We start from the raw sequence: 23241 nt of genomic DNA, 5'->3' as shown, positions 1-23241 counted from the left end.
ATGTTGTTAGAGCAGTTGGTTTATCTCCTGTACCTAAGTTCCCCTTGCAGTTTGTCTATCTTGTCTGTAAAAAGCCCAGTCAGTACTATCTAGGCCAGGGGTGGCCAGCCTGAGAAGGAGCCAGAATTTACCAATGTACATCGCCAAAGAGCCACAGTAATACGTCGGCAGCCCCCATTAGTGGGGCTCATGGGTGCAAGGATCCACCTGTGCAGAATCAGCCACAGAATGTGTGTGAAAGAAATCAGGTGTGAAAGAAATCAAGAAAATAGGGAAAACGTACATTCAAAATTTGACATTTACTTGCCTTTTGCTGTGTGAAAGAAATCAAGAAAATAGGGAAAATGTACATTCAAAATTTGACGTTTACTTGCCGTTTGCTGTATTACCAAGTGGTGCTGCTCTAGGTAACAGAGAAGGTCCTGAAGCTATTCCATAGAATAGAATATACTGTGGGGTTGATTCTGATCTCACTCACATGAGTATTAATCATGCATAACTCTACTGAACTCGGTGAGGTTACACAAGAATAAAACTGGTGTAAGATCAGAATTCAGTCCTGTACATACATGTCTATGTGTGTAACAAAAATACAGTCCATTCCCTCTAAGTCCTTATCACATAAGTGCATAGTCTGTTCATGTCCTTAGTAATCACATGGTCACAGTCGCTTTCCCTTGGACCTCATGTAATCCCAGTCCCTTTACGTGGATAGGGTATTATGTTGAAGCGTATACTGAAAGCTACCCTCATCTGCACACTGTCTCTGGATAATGCATACAAATATGCATCATGTGCAAACATGGGGGTTGAATGGAAAATGTCAGATTACACAACAGCAATCATATAGTATCAGTTTTTGGTTACTATCAAAGCATTTGCCTACAGTAAAGATTTTTAACTCAAGTTAACTGATTTCTAGCTAACCTGAATTAGCGAACACATTTGTACATGCTAGTCTTGGCACTCCACAAACATTTGTGCCCTGGAACATACAAATGTGATAGCTAATTTGAATTACCTGGCAATTAATGAGTTAAAAACTCAAGGGTGACCAGAGTTTAACCAATGAAACACAGGTGAAAGACCCTATGGAGAGGACAGTTTAGTCAGGGAATAAAGCATAGGACTTGGAGCTGGTAGATCTGCTGCTTGTTTGTTTCCACTGACCTCAAGCAAATCATTTAATCCCTGATTCTCAGCTACAAAAAGGGAATATAAAACTATCTGCCTCACTAGGGTGGTGTTGCAATAATTAATTCATTACTCTTTGCAAAATACTTTGGGATTCCAGTCCAATGATTCTATGATTATAAACAAGCTCTGTGGAATTACAAAGTACAGGCGAGTCTCATCTTATGGTGGGGTTACGTTCCACAGTCAGTGCGTAAAACGAAAATCACGTATAGTCAAAATTACATTGAGTGTAATGGCGGGCAGAATCGCCCGCACTACAAGTACAGTATTTAAATTGTTATTTTTCTCTCTTTTTTTTTCTTTTTTTTTGTTTTTGCCGACCGCACAAAGCTGAATTAGCACATGTTAAATGCGCATACGATGAGACTCGCCTGTATTTTTATTATTATTATTATTATTATATCCCTTTAACAATTCCCTAATGGGCTTTGCATGGACCATTATGTTTTGTAAGGATTTATATAACAGAAGAGGAGAAGGACCTTGGAGTATTGGTTGATCATAGGATGACTATGAGCTGCCAATGTGATATGGCTGTGAAAAAAAGCTAATGCGGTTTTGGGATGCATGAGGAGTGGCATTTCCAGTAGGGATAAGGAGGTTTTAGTACAATTATACAAGGCACTGGTGAGACCTCACCTAGAATACTGTGTGCAGTTCTGGTCTCCCATGTTTAAAAAGGATGAATTCAAACTGGAGCAGGTACAGAGAAGGGCTACTAGGATGATCCGAGGAATGTAAAACTTGTCTTATGAAAGGAGACTCAAGGAGCTTGGCTTGTTTAGCCTAACTAAAAGAAGGTTGAGGGGAGATATGATTGCTCTCTATAAATATATCAGAGGGATAAATACAGGAGAGGGAGAGGAATTATTTCAGCTCAGCACCAATGTGGACACAAGAACAAATGGGTATAAACTGAACACCAGGAAGTTTAGACTTGAAATTAGACGAAGGTTTCTAACCATCAGAGGAGTGAAGTTTTGGAATAGCCTTCCAAGGGAAGCAGTGGGGGCAAAAGATCTATCTGGTTTTAAGATTCTACTTGATAAGTTTATGGAGGAGATGATATGATGGGATAATGTGATGTTGGTAAGTAATTGAGCTTTAAATATTCAGGGTAAATAGGACTCATCCCCTGAGATGGGATATTAGATGGATGGGATCTGAGTTACCCAGGAAAGAATTTTCTGTAGTATCTGGCTGGTGAATCTTGCCCATATGCTCAGGGTTTAGCTGATCGCCATATTTGGGGTCGGGAAGGAATTTTCCTCCAGGGCAGACTGGAGAGGCCCTGGAGGTTTTTCGCCTTCCTCTGTAGCATGAGGCACGGGTCACTTGAGGGAGGCTTCTCTGCTCCTTGAAGTCTTTAAACCACAATTTGAGGACTTCAATAGCTTAGACATAGGTGAGGTTTTTCGTAGGAGTGGGTGGGTGAGATTCTGTGGCCTGCTTTGTGCAGGAGGTCGGACTAGATGATCAAAATGGTCCCTTCTGACCTTAGTATCTATGAATCTATATTCCAAATTTACGTCACAAGCACCTGGAGCCTGGATCTGACAATTTTTAAGGAATTATAAAGCACATAAATAAAATGATCCAATCCTGATAAAAAGCAACTTCTATTTCCACAAGGTAATCTGTCCCCATCCTCTCTCTCAGTGCCATATGACAGACATATTTATTATAAAGAGGATGAACATTGTGGAAGAAGAGACTGTTCAAGTAAGGACATGAGTTGAATAGTGCAAGAGCCATTGGATATACCGCAAATGAAAACCAAAGGGCTACAGCAGTGCCCACTATAAATGACACCATGACCAACATATTATGTTGAATTAGGAAAGCAGTAATGGAGAATTTTACATCTGACTTTTTCAAAATGTCAGCAAGATGTATTCCATGGTTCAAGAAATCTTTTTATTTTTTAAGGAGATTGATTGCTTCAGGCCCTCGTTTCTCTCAGCTTTATTTTCAAAATTTGGCAGGTCCATTTACTTGTTCAAAGATGCAAATGGAAATGCACAACTAATGCACAATTCACAGACACAGTCACTTTTATTGCTTGTGCAAACTGGGCAACTGCAAGTTCAAATGACCAGTTAGATAAGTAACTGCCTGTTTGCACAAGCCTTACCCCAGTTCACTTGAATCACTGAGATAATTGCACAAATGCATTAGGTGCATAACAGCACAGTCCCTTTTTGTATGCATAATTTTGAAATGAGGCCCCTAATGTTTCAGCATACCAGGAGTGAAAAATGACCCTGGATGACACAGTAATTTAGAATTCACATTGACCAATGCTTTTGTCTAGTGCATGAGAATCACCTCTTGAGGTAAATTGTCATAATATTTAGAAGGGCTCTGGTTAGTCTCAGTTCTGAGGGAAACTGTTCTTACAATGTGCTCATTCTACCATTTATGTTGATTTGAGATGTGTTATTTCATAAAACATGAATATAGGTATTAATTTCCTTTCTGTAAATGCCATTACCTGCTGATCATCAGGAGTCCATATGCCACAGGTGATCTGACTCTCCAAGTTAATCTCTGAAGACCAATGTCTCTGTCCACTGACTGAACCAACCAGCACAAATCCATCCCTATAGGAGATGAGAGCTTGAGTCCCATCATGGCTCCATGTAAAGTCGCTCACCTTAACATATACATAGATAAGAGATTATACATTAATCATGCAATAATTTCCAAGTTATTATAAGTATTACTATACCAATTTTATATATAATTTATTATGGAGAAGTTTAACATGGAATCAATATATGGTGTCATAAAACTTGCTTAGAAGAACGCATTTTTATCACATGAAATGGAAATCAGAAGAGTTTCTGATGGTGATTAATTGATGGTTTAGCAATTTCACACTGTCCCACCAGTGAAAAACTCAATACACTGAGAACCAGCAACAAGAGTTAAAAAAAAACTTCTTGAGATTGTTAACTAGATACAATGGGATAAAAAAGGACTATTCCTTTATCATGCTCTGAGTGAAATTCACCAGTGGGCCACTAAAATCCCACTTAAGTCTTACTTAAGCCTTGATTTGAAATCTTAAGTAGAGTGTGAATCTTGTCCTGGCTTTCTGCCTCATAGCAAATTTCATCCTGTTTGTAAAACCCAAGGAGCTCAGTGTAGCAGGAATCTCTATAACACTCCCTGTTTAGTTATTTCAATAAAGAAATGTTTTAAAAAAAGGAAGATTGCATTTTCATCATTTTCATTTTGAACTTCTTATGATTTGACTGTTCTTGACTAAAGAGAAAATGTTCATACCAACCTGTGCCCCGCGATCATTCACAAGCTCCACAGACCATCTGCCTTCATATTGAATCCAAACAAAAATTCCTCCGTCTGCATCACAGGTTGCCAGTTTCTGGAATGGTTCATTCCATCTCACCAATACAACCTAAATAGATTCCAAACAAATGAAGCATTACCATGACTGTATACAGTGTTAATAAGTGTTTTACAAGAGACTCAATTAACTAATACTGCAAAATAAACAATGTCACATTTAAATTCTGAATAAGATCTACAAAATAGTAATTTTCGGCATCATATCATGCAGCTCTCAAGAACAGCTGGACTCATTTTATTACAGGACTCATTTTATTATGGCTGTCAAGCAATTCAGAATTCTCCTAACTGTCAGGCCTTTATGGAAGACATCAGATACTTTTGAAACCAACAAAAACATGTTGTATGTGGTAATCCAGAGTTCCACTGCAGAAAGAGTAAACAAACCTTGAAGTCCCTGTACACACAATCTGCCTTTCTCAAACCACTTTCCCCTGTCCCTCACCTCAAATGCTACCAGATTTCCTGGGCCAAATTCCCAATTCTACTGACTTCAGCGGAGCCAGGTCCACTTTCACCAGGATTGAATCTAGCTCCCTGCATCAACAACCACTTTAAAAACATTCCAGCCTCCCTAATTCATGAGAATTAGGAACATAATTTAACTTGAATGTTTCTTCTCTGTTACCGATTGCAGAGGAAATAGAAGCTTTGTATGGGTTCTTCTTTCTCGCATTAGAGACGATTGGATTCTTCCTACAGAATTTAACCAAGCTAAAACCTGCCATGACTGGTCTCTCATTTATAATTAGCATGAAGTTAAGTTAATAAATGAAGCCACTTTAGAGGCCTCAATATGTACCTGAAATGAACCATATCATCTTAGTGCAGGGGTGGGCAAACTTTTTGGCCCAAGGGCCACATCTGGGTATGGAAATTGTATGGCGGGCCATGAATGTTCACAAAATTGGGGTTGGGGTGTAGGAGGGGGTGAAGGCTCTGGCTGGGGGTGCAGGCTCTGGGGTGAGGCTGGGGATGAGGGATTGAGGGTGCTCCGGGCTGGGACCGAGGGGTTCAGAGGGTGGAAGGTGGATCACAGCTGGGGCAGGGGCATGGGATGGGGTCGGGGTGCAGGCTCCAGATGGTGCATACCTTAAGCAGCTCCTGGAAGCAGCTGTGTGTCCCCTCTCTGGCTCCTATGCGGGGGCGCGTCCAAGCCCATGGGAGCTGCAGAGGTGGCGCTTCAGGCAGGGGCAGCGTACAGAGCCCTCTGGCTGCCACTACATGTAGGAGCCAGAGGGGGGACATGCCGCTACTTCCAGGAGCCATGCGGAGCAACAGCATGTGCAGAGCAGGGCAAGCACCGACCCCGCTCCCCAGCTAGAGTGCTGGAGTAAGGCAAACCCTGGACCCTGATCCCCGGCGGGAGTTCAAGGGCTGGATTAAAACATCTGAAGGGCTGGATGTGGCCCCCGGGCCATAGTTTGCCCACCCTGTCTTAGTACCTTAAACAGAAATTAGCCTTAAAAAACATTTACCTTCTGCTCTCATCTTTCACATTTTTTTTCTGATTTAGTTTTATTTCCAAAATGTCAGAATAATCCAGCTAGGTCTACATACAGACTCACCATCATATAAGAGCATAATACATGAAAACTGCAGACAAAAATATTAAATCGACAATTATCAGAGTGTAAATTTAATTGTTGAATGGACACTCAGAGTCTAGGATGGGTGAATGTTAGATGCTGAATTGTTAGACAGCACTCATCAATCCAAATAAATACTCTTCATTTCCCAAAGAACATGACTATGTTTCCTGAAATTCATTTGGCTGTTGACTAAAATGGGATGATACTCTTGAAGGGCCCCATTCTGTGACTGATTCTGCACAGGAGGATCCTTGCACCCATGAGCCCCACTAATGGGGGCTGCCGACGTATTACTGTGGTTCTTTGGTGATGTACATTGGTAAATTCTGGCTCCTTCTCAGGCTAGCCACCCCTGGCCTTGATAGTACTGACTGGGCTTTTTACAGACAAGATAGACAAACTGCAAGGGGAACTTAGGTACAGGAGATAAACCAACTGCTCTAACGACATTATAGTTCTTATCTAATCCCATAAAAACCTGAGTTAAGATGCTCCTGCATTTTAAGATCACCTTGTTGTGCATGGCTCTTATAAGGATTTGAGAAGAGGATATGATTTTACAGATAACACTTACTAACTGGCCTGCTGACATAAGCTAAGGACATAGTGGCAATATTTAACTTGAAATGCCTTGGCTCTTATCTATGTTCAAATGGAACCCTAGCGAAACTTGACAATTTCTCTCTCTCCTTCTCCTGATTATGGTATAAATGGAAGTGAAGATGATTGGGTGAAAGCGATCTTCTAACAAAATATCTCTGCTTTCTTTGAATTTGATACACCATCCAAGAGTTCATTTAGATACAGACATTCATACAATTAGAATAATTAGGTCCATGTATACTCTAATATTCATACCTCTAGTATACCCAGACTATCCAATTTAGTATGTTTCTGACCAAATCTCAGCCTGATGTGAGCTGCCATGATCAAAATACCAATGAGCACCTGACATTTAGAATCATAAACTCACTTCTATAATTACAAATGAAAGTAGGGCAATGACTTCATATGTCTGGTGGTAGCTAGCTCAAAAAGAAGTCATTTTTGTGACAGCATTTTATAATCCAACTTTTTTAAAACACAGAGCAGATGTTCTCATTTCACAAGATCATGTTTAAGATGTTTCCTTCATTTAAATTTAGCATCTGACCAAAGGTGCTGACTCCACAGCTCAAATATCTCCAATTTCATATTCGGCACTTACTGTATTTGGAGGAGAGATAAAGAAAGGAAGAAAGATTGCCCAGACCATTCAGATGACTTTTGAATCAGCTAAAATGCATGAAAACAAATTAAAGGTGAAACTCACCCCTGAGCAAAGAGCCAGAGCAAGGCCTATAATACATCCCACCACAATGCATAAGCTTCACTAACAGCCCAAATTCTCAGGGTGTATCTACATTGCAATGTAACCCCTAAGTCCTGGCTTGAAACAGGCTCAGACCCTTCACCCCCATAGGGTCCTGGAATGCTGGATCCAAGCCCCGAGTTAGTGAGACTTGTGTGTAGATGGAAGGTAGGCTAGGCTTGAGCCTAAATTCAAACACTGGGCTTACATTACAGTGTAAAATACCCCCAGAGGCTCCAAACTTGTGTTACCTTTAATATTCTCCATTGGGCTTTCTGGGCCCAGATCCTCAAAGGTATTTAGGCACACAACTCCCATTTCTGGGCCCAGATCCTCAAAGGTATTAAGGATCTGGGTCCTTGTGTCCTCATTGTGTACTCATAGCTAATAGTTTTTGTTTTTTTTTTAGTAAGCCCTAATACATTCTAAATAGAAATGCATCCGATGAAGTGAGCTGTAGCTCACGAAAGCTTATGCTCAGATAAATTTGTTAGTCTCTAAGGTGCCACAAGTACTCCTTTTCTTTTTGCGAATACAGACTAACACGGCTGCATCTCTGAAACCTGACATTATAAACAGTACTTGAGCCAAAGGCCAACAAAATCAATGGGAGTCTTTCCATGGACTTCAACGAGTTTTGGATCAGGCCCTTTTTGTTATGTTTTTTCTACAATATGTGATGATGATGAATTTGGTTGAAAAGTAAAACATTCAAAATTTTCCATAGTTTTGTCTTCAGTGTCATTTAATTAATACTAAAGGCACTAAAAACTCTCCACAAGAACTGACTGCATTATTATTATGATGACATGAACACAATAGAAACAGAAAAGGAAAGCCTTTGAAAATAATTTTTCATACAGTATTAAGGCTTTCTTATTCTTGTGACACATCTTTTGCTTCCATGTTATAAATTAAAACTCAGCACATCTATGCAAGGATTAAATGTCACTTTTTTAATTTGAAAAAAACAACAACAATGTGGAGCCCAAGCTCTAGTGCAAGGCTTTAAATGGGTAAGGAAATATTTTTAAAGCTCCTTGTTTATCTAGATCCCAAATTTGGCTGGCCAAGGACAAAATATGCTTCTGTCTTTTCTGTCTTTTTTTAAAGCCAACATGTAAACATATTGTTTATTTAGGCCCTACTTAATTTGCGATATTGCAGAAATTGCAGATCCCACAATATTAGGCTTGCTCTGGAATTTTGATATTAATTAGCTTTCTTTGCACAGTCTGAAGTTTTGCATACATTTTGAGGTTTGCAATACAAACTTTTTCCCCCATTAGTACAGTAGAATCCCATTTAGCTGAGCTGAGCTGAGCTGATAGCAGCTGGGGCTTGGGCTGTCAGCCCCAAGCACGGCAGGGCTCCCGCTATCAGCCCCACGCATTAATGACTGTAATGTAGTTGCAGCAAAATGTCTTGTTATCAAAAAAAATTGCAGGCATAACATAATACTTGAGTGTTTATACTGTTCCAGCAATTTTTCTAAAACAAATAGGTCTTTGCCAGCTTTTCCAAATTACTGCAATTAATTAAGGTCCATTATTACTTTTCTGCGATTTTCCATGTCTTGTCCGCAACTCAGCCGCAATTATGTGACAATCATCCTGCAATTCAAGTAGGGACTTATTGTTTATTAAACAAAAGATGTGCTGTATATCAGCCACGATTATTATGTATATTCTGATAGCACCTAGAGCTCCCAGCTGATTTGCCTGAACTCTGTTTTTGTTTTCTTGACTGTGTGTATGATCAGTGGTTAACCTTGACTGCAACAGGAGGAGGAGCTCTTAACACTCCAACCCAGGAGGAGGGGGATGGGAGCTGTGCAGGAGTGCTGTTTAGCCAAGCTAGGGAGAGCTGCCTTGCACCCCATATACCTCACACACAGTCCCTTGCTTTATCCTGAGTGTGTGATTTCTAGCCAGATATAGCTATGAACAATGTTAAGGAGGGAAGCCTCTGCTCAGACAACTTTTTCAGCCAGACCACCCTGCCCACACCATAGTAGGAAAGTTACACTAGTTTGCACTTCCACTGATGCTAAAAAGCAGCAAATTAAACTGCTATATTCAGTCATTCTGTGGCCTATTTACATCTGACATGGAATACCGGGACAAGTCACCACCTAATTTGGCACAGTATCCTTAAGAATCAGATTTCAGATTAGTACCAGAGTAGAAACTGTATTCCTGCAAAAAGGTATTAATTTGGCTACCATTCCTGAGACATATGTCCACAGTATTATCATGATTTTATCATGAGTCTTGCAATATTCAGTGTTTTCTTTAAAGCTCCAGCCTTTGGAGTCATACAAAGACAGGAAAATCTCAGTTTTTATTTTTATTTATTTATTTATTTATTTTAAAAGAAAGTTTCTAGCTCTTCTGGTTTTAGAGAAAAGGTTGAAAACATGAATCTTAAAGGCTCAAAAACCAGAAGGGAAATGCAAAGAGACCAAATTTTATTATTTTTTTAAAATCTTGTGATTTTTCAGCCAAAAATATTCTATTCCATGATATTGGAATCTTTGAGGTTGGCAACACTGAAATATGCTTGAAAGATATATTTTCAGTTCTACAGAAGCATGCAAAAGTTTATTTCAGCTACATTTTCAATAGGCTCACACAAGCCTTGAAACATTATTATTATTTTTACCATAGCACCCAGGGGATCCAGACAATTGTGCTTAGTGCGATACTAACTGATAGGAAAGAAATAGCCCCTTCTTCATAGGGCTTACAGTCTAAGGGCATCAATTCTGCGGTTTAATACATGCAGCCAGGCCCCCATCAATTTCAATGCACAGGCAGCAGGGGCCACGCGTATAGATCATTTTAAGACAAGTTAGCTTAAAACAAAATGCAATAAACTGGTGTAACAAAAATGGAAGGAGAAAGGGGAGGAGGAACTGGGTGACAGTGACAGAAACACACCAGGGCTAACATAGACTAGCTATGTGTATAATTTGTAGGTTTGATTTTTTTTTAAGGATATAAATAAGCAAGAGACAAAATGGTATCAGTAATCCCTGCTGGCCACCTGCCTAGTCATTATCAGTTGGCAATTTATTGCAGGCATCACAGGCAATTCAGGTCATAAGGAGAGATGATACAGAATCATCCTTGCCTCCTACAAAATGGAAACAAATCTGGGAAAGTCGAGATGATACATACAGAATAAACAAGGCGAGTGAGGTAATATATTTTATCAAACTGACTTCTCTTGGTGAAAGGGACAAGCTTTCGCATTCCACGGAACTCTTTTTTAGGTCTGGTATGATAAATGATACATCCAGGTTGGCTTGCATCATCCAGACCTTAGATCTGTGAGATTATATAAGGCAAGGTGGACAACTGTCCAAATGTCCAGGGCTGGACTATGGGACTCTGACTTGTGTTGACCAAGGCAAGCAGATCATGATACTATTGCCCAGTTACACATTTACTGTATTTATGTTATTGCATTTATTTGGGGGGGGGAAACAGCTTACATACTCTCTTCCCCACCCTCACAAAATTATGATTACCACTGAGTCAGTCTTTTATAATGTTTGAAAACACAAGATTAATCAATTTAATTTAACAAAATAACACAGTGGTTCTCAAACTAGGGCCGCCGCTTGTTCAGGGAAAGCCCCTGGTGGGCCGGGCTGGTTTGTTTACGTGCTGTGTCCGCAGGTTTGGCCAATCACGGCTCCGACTGGCCGCAGTTCGCTGCTCCAGGCCAATGGGGGCTGTGGGAAGTGGCGCAGGCCGAGGGATGTGCTGGCTGCCCTTCCTGCAGCCCCCATTGGCCTGGAGCGACAAACCACGGCCAGTGGGAGCCGTGATCAGCTGAACCTGCGGACGTGGCAGGTAAACAAACCGGCCCAGCCCACTAGGGGCTTTCCCTGAACAAGCAGCGGCCCTAGTTTGAGAACCATTATAATAAAATACTAATAAAATAAATAAAACAACAAGTATAGAAAGTTGCACCCAAGGATCTCATACACATTGATGAAAAGTAAATGATTTAGCATCACAACACACCTGGGAGGTATGAAGCACTATCATTTTACAGATTGCGATACTGAGGCACAGAAAGTTAAGACCACATTTTTCAAAAGCAGTGTCAAGGTTCCTTCCCCACTCTGAACTCTAGGGTACAGATGTGGGGACCTGCATGAAAAAGCCCCTAAGCTTATTTTTACCAGCTTAGGTTAAAACTTCCTCAAGGTACAAACTATTTTAGCTTTTGTCCCTGGACCTTATTGCTGCCACCACCAAGCGACTAACAAAAACAACAGGGAAAGAGTCCACTTGGAGATGTCTTCCTCCAAAATATCCCCCCAAGCCCATCACTCCCTTTCCTGGGGAAGGCTTGATAAAAAGCCTCATCAATTTGCATAGGTGAACACAGACCCAAACCCTTGGATCTTAAGAACAATGAAAAAGCAATCAGGGTCTTAAAAGAAGAATTTTAATTAAAGAAAAAGTAAAAGAATCACCTCTGTAAAATCAGGATGGTAAATACCTTACAAGGTAATCAGATTCAAAACATAGAGAATCCCTCTAGGCAAAACCTTAAGTTACAAAATGACACAAAAACAGGAATATACATTCCATTCAGCACAACTTATTTTATCAGCCATTTAAACAAACCAGAATCTAACGCATATCTAACTAGATTGCTTATTAACCCTTTACAGGAATTCTGACCTACTTTCCTGCTCTGGTCCTGGAAAAAGACAACACAGACAGAACCCTTTGTTCCCCCCCCCCCCAGCTTTGAAAGTATCTTGTCTCCTCATTGGTCATTTTGGTCAGGTGCTAGCGAGGTTGTCTTAGCTTCTTAACCCTTTGCAGATGAAAGGGTTTTTCCTCTGGCCAGGAGGGATTTAAAGGTGTTTACCCTTCCCTTTATATTTATGACAAGTAGCTTCTGAGTTTGGGTGCTGAACTTGGGATACCTTGGGCCAGATTTTCAGCAATGTTGAGCATTAACAACCCCCAATGACTTCTAATGGAGGTGTGAACAATCAACAGTTCTGAAAGTCCAGGCCAAGACAGCTCAGCTTTTGCACCCAAAAACAGAGCCTCCCGAAATAAGAGCCTCGCTTAAAAATATTGGCCTAAGTGACTTGGCCAAGGTCATATAGTGATTCTGTGGCAGAGCCAGAGCAGGCTCCAAGTTTCTTGACTATCTATCTCAAACCTTGACCATCCTTCCTCCTTTGTGAGGAGAGGAGAGAAAGGCAGGAGAGCTCCCACTGTTAGACTATTCCCCCTGGGACTCTTGTTCCACTCTATCAATGGAAGTTGACATATGATGAGTATTTATTATAATTAATTTCGTTCAACTGAAATTATTATAATGAGCAATAGCCTAAACTTATTCCCCACATGACTGTATTACTCTAACTATTGCTCTTCCTCAACCCATACCCTCTCTCCTGTTTGTGGCCTTCACTTTTTCTATCGCTTCTACATGCAAGAGACTGTATGCTCTCCAGGGCAGGAAACATAGCCCACATTTCCATAAATGTCCAGTGACTATGGAAACCTCCATTTTTGGATACCCAGTTTGAGATACAGTATCGTAAAGAGGCCTGGTTTTCAGAAAATGCTGAGCACCACCCCATGAAAATCAGACCCTTTTCCAGCTCTTACTAAAGAAAGAAGAAACCGATGAAAATAAGAAAAGCATTTCAATTTAATTTGGTGGATTAAATTACTTGGTCATTTCTCTTTATCCTTGGAAACAGAAATATATTATTGTTTCTTTTAGAGAAGAAAATAAAAAAAATGAGTCACCTGGTTTACAAGTATGATCAAGAAAGCAGATAAAACTGACTGAAAGTGCTGTGCTCCCTACTCAAATATTATAAACACCCAAATCTAACATGACTTTGCAAAATACAATATAAAGACTTCTAGATAAATCATTAATAATGACTGTGCGCAAAGCTAAGTAGCTGGTACAGTTTGGAAGTACAATACTGATGACAGGTTTCAGAGTAGCAGCCGTGTTAGTCTGTATTTGCAAAAAGAAAAGGAGTACTTGTGGCACCTTAGAGACTAACAAATTTATTTGAGCGTAAGCTTTCGTGAGCTACAGCATCCGATGAAGTGAGCTGTAGCTCACGAAAGCTTATGCTCAAATAAATTTGTTAGTCTCTAAGGTGCCACAAGTACTCCTTTTCTTTTTGCGAATACTGATGACATTACATATCATTACTTCTAGGCAACATGGAAAGCACAATACAAGGGATTAAAAGGAAATGATGGTCTCCCTCTGTGTTTATGCTGTGAACATACAACCCGACCATTCATCTTAGGTCCTAAACCACCATTGCTGCTCCAGTCATGGACCCTGTCCCTACCATGTTATGAGGTGAGAAAGCAGATGCGATTGTTGGAACTTCATACAGTCCCCTATGTGCTTCCAATATCAGACTGCTGTTACTCCCATCTATCGACAGTGGAGAATAAACTTTTCTCCCCCACAATCCTCCATCACCTAGAACAGCCTCTATTCCTTTCTTTACCTACTTGATCAACTCTCTTCAAATCAATTTCCACCTCTCCTCCTCAGGATAGCATTAAATCCTTCGAGCTAATAAAACATTCCTATTCTATTCTGTTAGTCTCCCAGTTTCCATGTTCTCTTTCCCCCGAAAGCTCCCAGGTAAAACACACCACTATTTACTTTTATCATACCCCTGCTTTACAACATACAGTAGTTTGCATTTAATGCTTGTACTATGGACTAATCAAATATGAAGCAGTTAATAAGACTTTTGTATGAAAGATGCTATAATAGGAACACTAGTTACTTCCTCTCCTCTTCTGTTGTCCCACTAGCCCCGATTTACACATAAACTATGCTCCATGGCTGAAGAAACATAAGAACACTGCTGTGGTTTAATCTCTCGGCTTTCTAACCTTGGAGAACTACTCTCCAGTATATTGACATATCACTTCCTGTAAAACCAGGTAAGCCTAATTTTAAAAAAATCAATAGGCTAGTTTCACTGATTATTTTAAAAAAAGAAAAGGAGGACTTGTGGCACCTTAGAGACTAACACATTTATTTGAGCATAAGCTTTCGTAAGCTACAGCTCACTTCATCGGATGCATTTTCACTTCATCGGTCCTCCTTTTCTTTTTGCAGATACAGACTAACACAGCTACTACTCTGAAACCTGATTATTTTAAAAGATTGAATGTTTAATTGTACTTTAAAACATTATCTTTTATTTTGTTCATTTTCTATTGCATTGCTATAGGTAACAAAATAAAGTCCCAGCACAGTTAGTGCTCTAGCCATGGAAACTGAAACTTCATAGGAAGATATTACCCCAGAATGATCATCATCCAGCAGGCAATGCAATTACTAAGGCTTTTGACAAGGCATTTTGGTCGCTACATGTTTTTGAGTTGACATGTGTATGATTTATACCAAATGGAACTTCTTCCCAACACCACTTCGCCATGGTGATTTTAACTATGTATGTGGTCATATTTATTTTATTACATTCTGAGCAAGATCGACCTTTCACATTTTCTTCAGTTTCATATAAGGTTAGGCCTTGGTGGAATATATGGCCTTCTGTTGCCTTTAGCATTTCTGATTTCACTTATTTCTGGCACAGATGACCAAATAGGTCAGTATCTGCCAATTCTTACAGGATAGGTGTAATTTACTAAATGGTCCTCTTGACCTAAAATAGTGAGGAGTCTATGGTGTTAAAATCTCTGCTTTGTGGTTTCAATCTTGATCCCAGGTCTCCTTTGCTTTCAACATATGGTACTTAGATTAGTTACTACAGCAATGGAGGCCATGTGCCTAGAGATGTATGGGTAGCTAGAGCAACCTGCTCCTAGTATTCCACCAGTTCATTCCAGGTTTGAGAAGGATGTACCACTAAAAGAGATCTACACTCAGTGCTAGCTAGTGTCAATCTTCCTCTGCTCCTCAGCAAGATCCTACTGGAGGGCAGGTGGCTCTGGAGGATGAGGATGTTCTTCTGAACAGACTTCCCCCCTGCCAACTAACAAAACATGTGGTATTACTGCAGCAGAGAATTTTGGGCAATGCAACATTAATTGATAGAAAACATGCACATACTATATTTGATATAAATACAGATCGAATTTTATTCACCTGCCACAAGTCATTTACTTCATCTGGACAAGACATATTAGTTGGTGAGGCAGATTTGACCCCTTGGTATTAAACATATTGCACTGGGTTATACACATTTTTCTGTCCTTGTCTATAATGCTTCATACGATGTTTCTAGTGATATTGGGAATGCTGATATGGAACACATTAATACTGCTTAACCAATAATGAGGTTAATTTAAAAATAAAACCCCAAACACTACAACAAGAACATTTAATTATTGCTATTTGTCTCTACGGACTTTACCTAGCTGTGGAATTTATACAGAGCAGGTAGATAGAGTTGGTAAAGCCAGTAGATTATTGGAACATCTACAGTACAGAAGTTTGAATGGGCATGTTACCACATGGTCAGCGCAGAGTCAGGGATGCCGGTGTCTTGGATCCTATTTCTGGTTCATAGCTTATACGATTCCCCCAAGGTCACACACCAGATTGCTTCAGTCATCTATTTCATACATATTCACTGGAGCAGCTCCGAACGGGGTTACAGTGTAGCTTAATTAATGTTAGTGAAGCACTGTGAGAGCCTCAGAAGAAAAATGATGATATATGAGGACAAAGATTTACTATTCATTGACCTTTCTTACCCTATTTAAACAAAAGTTACCTAGGTCAAGATGAAAGTATAACTTCTTTTAAAGTAAAGTGCAGTGATACACTATAGGCCCAATCCTGCAGTGCTAATTAAGGCAATATTTAAATTCAACTTGAGTTTTGCCTGAACAGGAACTGCAAAATAACTAACACCTGTATATATTTCCCTGATTACCTCATTTGTTTTCCCCCCCCCCCAAAATAAACCTATTTTAATTCTGAAGCATTCCCACCAGACAATTTAGATATCATCTCTCAAGTTATAAACATGTTCCAAGGCAAGAAGATATGAGAAAGACTGAGTGAAAACAAAGTTAAGATACAAATAAAAAAATATTTCAAGTCTATTTTTTTTAAACTAGCCACAAGAGTTAGACCCCAGCATGCTCATCATATTTGTCTGGATCCTTTCATTTCCTATACAAATGAACAATTCTAGAAGGTGACTATATTAAAATGTATTAAATAAATATATTAAAATGTAGCTTGTGTTAAGGCAAAAAAGAAAGCAAATCCACTTTGATAATCCAATCATTAAAATGCAAATGCTGGTCAGAAGAGCTTGAAATCTCTGTAGAACAAGAATATTTTTTAAATTAGAAACTGAAGCCTGAGCACTCTAGGCCAGTAAACTCCTCGCATTTAAAGGTGACAATTGAAAAGTTATCCTTTAAGACAGCATAAAGAAAAAAAGAGAAGTAGGCAGATTTATTATTAAAACAGACAAGTGCAATTTCAAATTTTACTGACGTTACAATCACAGAGCATAGTCTAAACATCAACCATCTGCAATAAGTTTTTCCCCATTTTGCTAAATGGAATTTCAGACATTTACATGGTTTGCTCTGCTACCCTGATTCAAGATTTACATGACATGCTAATAAAAAGCATCTTGGCAGAATAGGCTGTTCTGGAAAACATTTTCATTTGAACCAGTATGTACATTGCTTCCAATACGGTTATACCAAAATTAATTTAGAAGTTTTCTCTACGTCCTCCTCCCTTCGTGTGTTCCAATGGATAGGGTACCAGATAGAGGTAATCAGGAGACGCATGTTCTATTCCCAGCTTTGCTGCTGATTCTCTGCTTCACCTTGGGCAAGTCAGCTTTACCTCTGGTCTTTAAAATGGAAATCATGTCCCCTGTCCTACAATGAGGTCTGCCCACTCAGATCCAGTTCTGGTATCATGCCCAAGGCCGTATGTTTGTCACAGCCATGACGTCCATGAAAAAAACCATGACAAGAACTCTGAGAACGTTCCCCAGACCTGAAGAAGAGCTCTGTGTAAGCTCGAAAGCTTGTCTCTCTCACCAAGAGATGCTGGTCCAGTAAGATATTATCTCACCACTTTGTCTTTCTAATATCCTGGGACAGACACGTCTACACCAACACCACATATATAGCAAGTATCATGACTCTTAGAGGGGTTTTTTAGAATACAAAAGTCATGTCATCATACCAGCCAGTCAAGCAAGATTCAGTCCTCAAATGTTTTTTTTAATTGGTTCTTCGTGTCTAGTGTAGTGAAAACTGGAGTTCAATGGCTTTAAACATTTAATTATTATTACATGGGATTTTTTCTTTTAAAATAAAGGATATTTAGTTGATTTTTTTCCATCTTCTCTCATAATAATTTATTATTCAGATATTGTGTGCCATGCCTTTTCCTTTTTGTTTTTATAATTCAATTATGGCTTTGGCTTTTTTCCCCAAGATGATAATGTTGTCACAATGATATTTATCTTCCTTTGTAAAGTGTGTTGAAAGCCACAGTGCTATATAAGTGTTAAGTATTATTCTTATTAATAATACATGACAAAAGATTTTTTTTGTACAGCATGCAATTTAGCTTGTCAACTACTGTTTTTTATTTGATATACATGTATTTTATCTTTCGGCTTTTCTTATATTGCATTCAGTAATAACACACTGTTCTTCATATACATGCTATGTTTTTGTCTTTCGGTTTCCAGAGACATTACATTCCCTTCTCGGCTATAAGTAGGCTTGGAAGGATTAGATTTCCATCAGTAAATGTTAATTTAACCGTATACACACACACACACTATACACACACAATAACCAATGAAAAAATATTTCCATCAATAATAATTGAAATTTACAGGTAAAGAAAGAAAAATGCTGCTTGAGAACTTATTCGAGTTTCATTTAAGGACATCTGCTTTGTATATTTTAATGGGAGCTGACAATTACTGTCTGACACCCCCATTGCCTGACTCCCCCATAATTTCCCATAATTGTGAAAATTCACATAGATAAAAATAGAAAAAAATGCATAACCCCATAATTTTGTAAAAATGAAAATTTTTGACAAAAATCTAAAAATTGCTTAAACATAAACATTGATATTATCTGTTGAAATTATAAAAAAAAAATTAATTCTGCCAAGCCAAGTTATAACAATGCCTTTATTTTATAATCAGAACTGTCCTCTCTCATGTTACAATGATCATAAAGGAATTATTATGAAGAAAAATATAGTGAATAATAAATGTTGTGCTGTATCTAAAGAATTGCAAACTTTCAGTAATCATAGTCAGAATTTCTTGCTCTCTCTCTGCATCTTTCAGTATTTTAGTAAGTTCATCAAAGTGAAGTCACAGTGTCTGCTGAACTGCATAGCAAAAGGTTTAGCCTCTAGAACTCTAGAATTAATTCAGGTGTTTGAAGAACAGTTGTATGGGTTGTTTCAAAACATCTTTCTTCCATTAAGAAAAAAATCTGGTGGAGAAAAAAATAACTGTACTTATAATTTTAAAAAAATTAGAAATTAATCATGGTGGGTATTGTGGAAAACAAGTCACACCATCTGTTTGGTTCAAACAGTCTGAAGTCCTTTTATTTGAATACAAGCATGCAGGGAAAAGGAGACAGAGATGTTCACACGCATGTGCCACCCTGGTCTCTCTCTGTCCTGCCCCTAGAATACCAGTCTTGTATAGTTTTTTTTCATTCAAGTCAAATGATATATTTCCTTAATTTTTTTTATCACTCAAGCATTGTTAATAAAGCCTATAAGGAGCCAAAGTAAACAGTATCATAATTAGCACTGTGCTGATGCACTTCGTTATTATCAAGATCTGCGGTTTGCTTGTGGCAGCGTTTTGTCTAGGGGCTTTTGCAGGTTTGGGATGGGGGTTGCATATAATGGACAGCTAGGGACTTGAGCTAGGCTAGAGGTTGGCCTAGTTTGTTATCTGGGTCAAAATACCACGGCCCAGCATATTCAAATGCTCTTAGCTTAAGCTAAGTCTTGCAGGATGCAGGCCTGTAGGCCTCTTGTGTTACCGCTCTTGCCTATGCTGCATATAGTGCGTAGATCTTGTCCCAGAGTGGGATGGGGTCACATCAACAATACTTTCCTCCACAGTGGGAGGAAATATCCTCCTAATATCCTAGGACCAGCACCACTACAACACTCCATACAGAAATTAACCATGTCACAGACCCTTTTACAAATCAGGGATAAATGAAGGGAAAAAAACAGAAAATGCCAATAGACAAAAAATTAATACATAAAATGTTGCTTAGAATAAAATAAGGATAGGAAAGATTAGAAAAGAAGTCTAATGGGGCTGAGAGAGAGAGAGAGTGTATTCTTTATGGCCTTGATCGAGCAAAGCATTTAAGTATGTGAATAGTTCCACTGGGTTTAGTGGAACAACGCAGATGCACAGACTCAGATGTATAGACAGCACATGCAGAAGTTTTTGCATGAGCAAGGCATTGGGAGTAGGGTGACCAGAGAGCAAGTGTAAAAAAATTGGGACAGGGGGGTGGGGGATAATAGGTGCCTATATAAGAAAAAGCCCCCAAAATCAGGACTGGCCCTATAAAAGTGGGACATCTGGTCACCTTAATTGAGAGTCTTTCTATTGACTCAAAAAAGAGGTGGTTTGGGCTACACAGGACCAATTCTGGGAGATGCTGAATGCTTCCTGTGAAGTCCATGTGAACTGGAGGCACTCATCGAGGATTGGACCCTCATTTCACAATGCAGGTCATTTCTGGAAAGGGACTGAAAAAACTGTCAACATGCAATAGCTGTTGTGTGCGTATTTTGGTCAAGATCAAGTGACTGGCAGATCAGAGCTTGTAAGCTCTTCAGGACTGGACTCTTTATTGTTTGGAAAGCATCTAGCACATTCTAGCGCAATCTAAATAGCAACAAAATGAACTTTCTTCCTGGAGTAGCCTTCAGACATCTAAGGGATTGCAGGGATATCCTTTAATAACCCGTACCCCTTCCACTGGCATTAGGAGAAAGAACTTTCACTGTCAACATGCAATGACAGCACTGCAGCTGCATGCAGACCCGGAGGGCTATGTCTGCTACACTGGACAGCAGTTTCCAGTTCAACTCCTATATTCAAGTGCTAACATTTTGTCCCGCAATTATACCTTTTACTTGGAGAAAAAATATTATTGTGCCAGTTGTTGTTACCCTGAGTTTTTCTCCTTGAGAATGAATTTCAGCTTACATGAATATTATTTAAACAAATATGAATAGTATTAATGGTATTAATTTTAAAAAATGGTAATGTTTATAGAGAGTTCTGAAAATACAAGAAGTGCTATATAAGGGTGAAATTATTTTATTAGTTGATTTTTTCTTTTCCCAGAAGATTGAAAAAAAAAGATTACATTTAACACAGTGATAAAAAAGAAACATCTCATTTTTTAGTATAGTTTAATGCAATCACTAAATTAGACAAGACACCAATACCAACCATGGGCCTAACTCTGCTCCAACTGAAATCAACAGCTACACTAGGGTTAGTCAATAGGCGGACTGCTGGCCAAATTAGGACCGCCAGACAATTCTGAATGGAACCCAGAAATCTTATTATTACTTGTGGTGGTGGGATTTTTTGGGTTTTTTTCTATTTATTTTCCTCTGGAGTCTGGACCTTGACCAAGAAATTTGGACGTTGAGAAAAAATAATTGACTACCTGTGAGCTAGACCGAGAGGAAGGTTGGCCCAATGGTTAGGGCACTAACTTGAGAGATCTCAGTTCAATTCCCTGCCACAGATTTCCTGTGTAACCTTGGGCAAGTCAAGTGGTCTCTCTCTCTCCATCAGTTCCCCTTCAGTAAAATGGGGATAATACTACTTTCCTATCTCACAGAGGTGCTGAAAGGAAAAATACATTAAAGATTGTGAGATGCTCAAATACAATATGGTAGCCAGATGATATATATACAGGTTTGGCCCTAATACTAATGACCACATCTGTAAAACTGTACCATTGTAATAGTATTTTATACCCAGGTTGTTTTAGTTTTAAAGCAACCTTTGCTGTACCATTTTTCTTTATTTAAAAAAAAAATCCCAAAGCGCAGCGTTAAACTTTCCCCATCCCTGAACTTCTTTCTTCTGCAAATAACAACTACTTCCGTGTGGCAAGAGCTGTTGGATAGGACCTTTCATTGCCAAATTGAAACGAATCCAGACTCATAAATAAAAACTTTCTAACTACAAGTGTAGGTAAGCTCTGAGATATGGCTGTCTAAGGGAGGTTGTGGAAATCTCCATCATTGGAGGTTTTTTAAGAGCAAGTGAGATGAGCACCCTGTCAGAGATGATCTAATATTATTTGGGCCTCAGCACAGTGGGGCTGGACTTGATGACTTCTCATGGTCCCTTCCCCAGTACATTTATATAATTTGACAAATGACATGAAACTAAGAGAGGAGGTGGTATCTGTGCACCACTTTGGTGACGAGTGGGACACTGATCCCCCTTCTCCTTTTAAAAATTTTCATGCAAATTTAATGCTCATAAAAGGTGCCAGATTGACAGCAAGAGACTATAGTCACCTGTTTATCCACAGAACAAGCGAAGCATGGGCAGTAGCAATGCAGATTTTCCAGCCAATTTGCCTTAACCACCACCAGAAGTAGCCCTTCCACCATTTAGAAGGGAGATGGTAGTTCAGCATTCCTTACCATTCAGTCCTCTCTCTTTCTGCTGAGGCTGCCAATAAGAGGGCAATTAATACCATTTTTTTATATAACGTGATCTTTTATTTGCTCTGAAGCTGACCACCACAGCTATCTGTTTTCAAAGAGACTGAGGCTGGGATTTTCAAAGGTGGCTAAAGGAGTTACACATTTGACCCCACACAGAAAGGCAATGGCAGTTGGGTGTCTAACGCCCTTCAGTGCCTTTGAAAACCTCACCTTAAAACACTCTAGGTGGTAGACTTATGGAACAACTCCAAAGGTAGATTGGTTCTAAGGTGTAAGGCCCAGTTTCTCAAAGGTATTTAGGCTCCTAACTTACACTGAAATCAATGGAAGTTAGGAGTTTAAGTACCTTTGAGGATCTGGGCCCAACTACTTTGTGAATGCTCCTTTAGGAACAGAATGTGCTTGTTAAGACTCAGTGTGGTTAAGAAGCCTACGTTAAAATGCCTGTGATGTCAACCTGTCACTGAATGCACAAAGGCACCTTGGTTTCAAACTGTTTTTCAGGGGGCACATTAAAAGATCTAAAACTTAACAAATCTCCCTACGTACCATAAGGCACATATTTTTGTATTTAAAAATCTACATACGAAGTCTATTATCCGAAACAGTGAACGGATTTGCCATAACATTGTTTTGTGTGCGCCTACAGAACACAAAACGTAACATCTGAAGAGATGTCCTTGAGGTGTACCCAATGCACCCCTAAAAATGGCAAACAGATTTAAGAACAAAAATTCAGTTCCTCTGAATAAGTTAATGTAAGGCCTAGAGTCCCATTCCCAAAGAAAATCCCATCACTGCTTGTTTCACATAGAAACTATTGCACTTAATCAAACTGCAAAGAAAAAAAATGGCAGGTGATATTTTTAGGCAAATACAAACTTTGTCCAAAGTATTTTTACAAAATGTATTTGGAAAGTTGAGCATCTCTGTCAGGGCTTTGTTCAGGTGTGGAGG

The 23241-nt window shown here is 39.2% G+C and overlaps 1 protein-coding gene across 8 annotated transcripts in view; it reads right to left on the bottom strand.

Annotated features, from left to right (window-relative positions):
- Nucleotides 1-23241, bottom strand: part of TULP4 (TUB like protein 4) — a 273173-nt gene that overhangs the window by 88924 nt on the left and 161008 nt on the right. For all 8 annotated transcript variants that reach the window (XM_038394358.2, XM_038394356.2, XM_038394363.2 and 5 more), the window contains 2 exons: nucleotides 4493-4621; nucleotides 3692-3853 (listed from right to left, as the gene is read on the bottom strand). In XM_038394358.2, coding sequence (XP_038250286.1) covers nucleotides 3692-3853; nucleotides 4493-4621 — 291 coding nt within the window. The remainder of the gene's footprint in view (nucleotides 1-3691; nucleotides 3854-4492; nucleotides 4622-23241) is intronic.

This window comes from Dermochelys coriacea, chromosome 3 (assembly GCF_009764565.3).
Source record: "Dermochelys coriacea isolate rDerCor1 chromosome 3, rDerCor1.pri.v4, whole genome shotgun sequence".
Lineage (NCBI taxonomy): Eukaryota > Metazoa > Chordata > Testudines > Dermochelyidae > Dermochelys > Dermochelys coriacea.
This window is presented reverse-complemented; position numbering and strand designations above follow the sequence as displayed.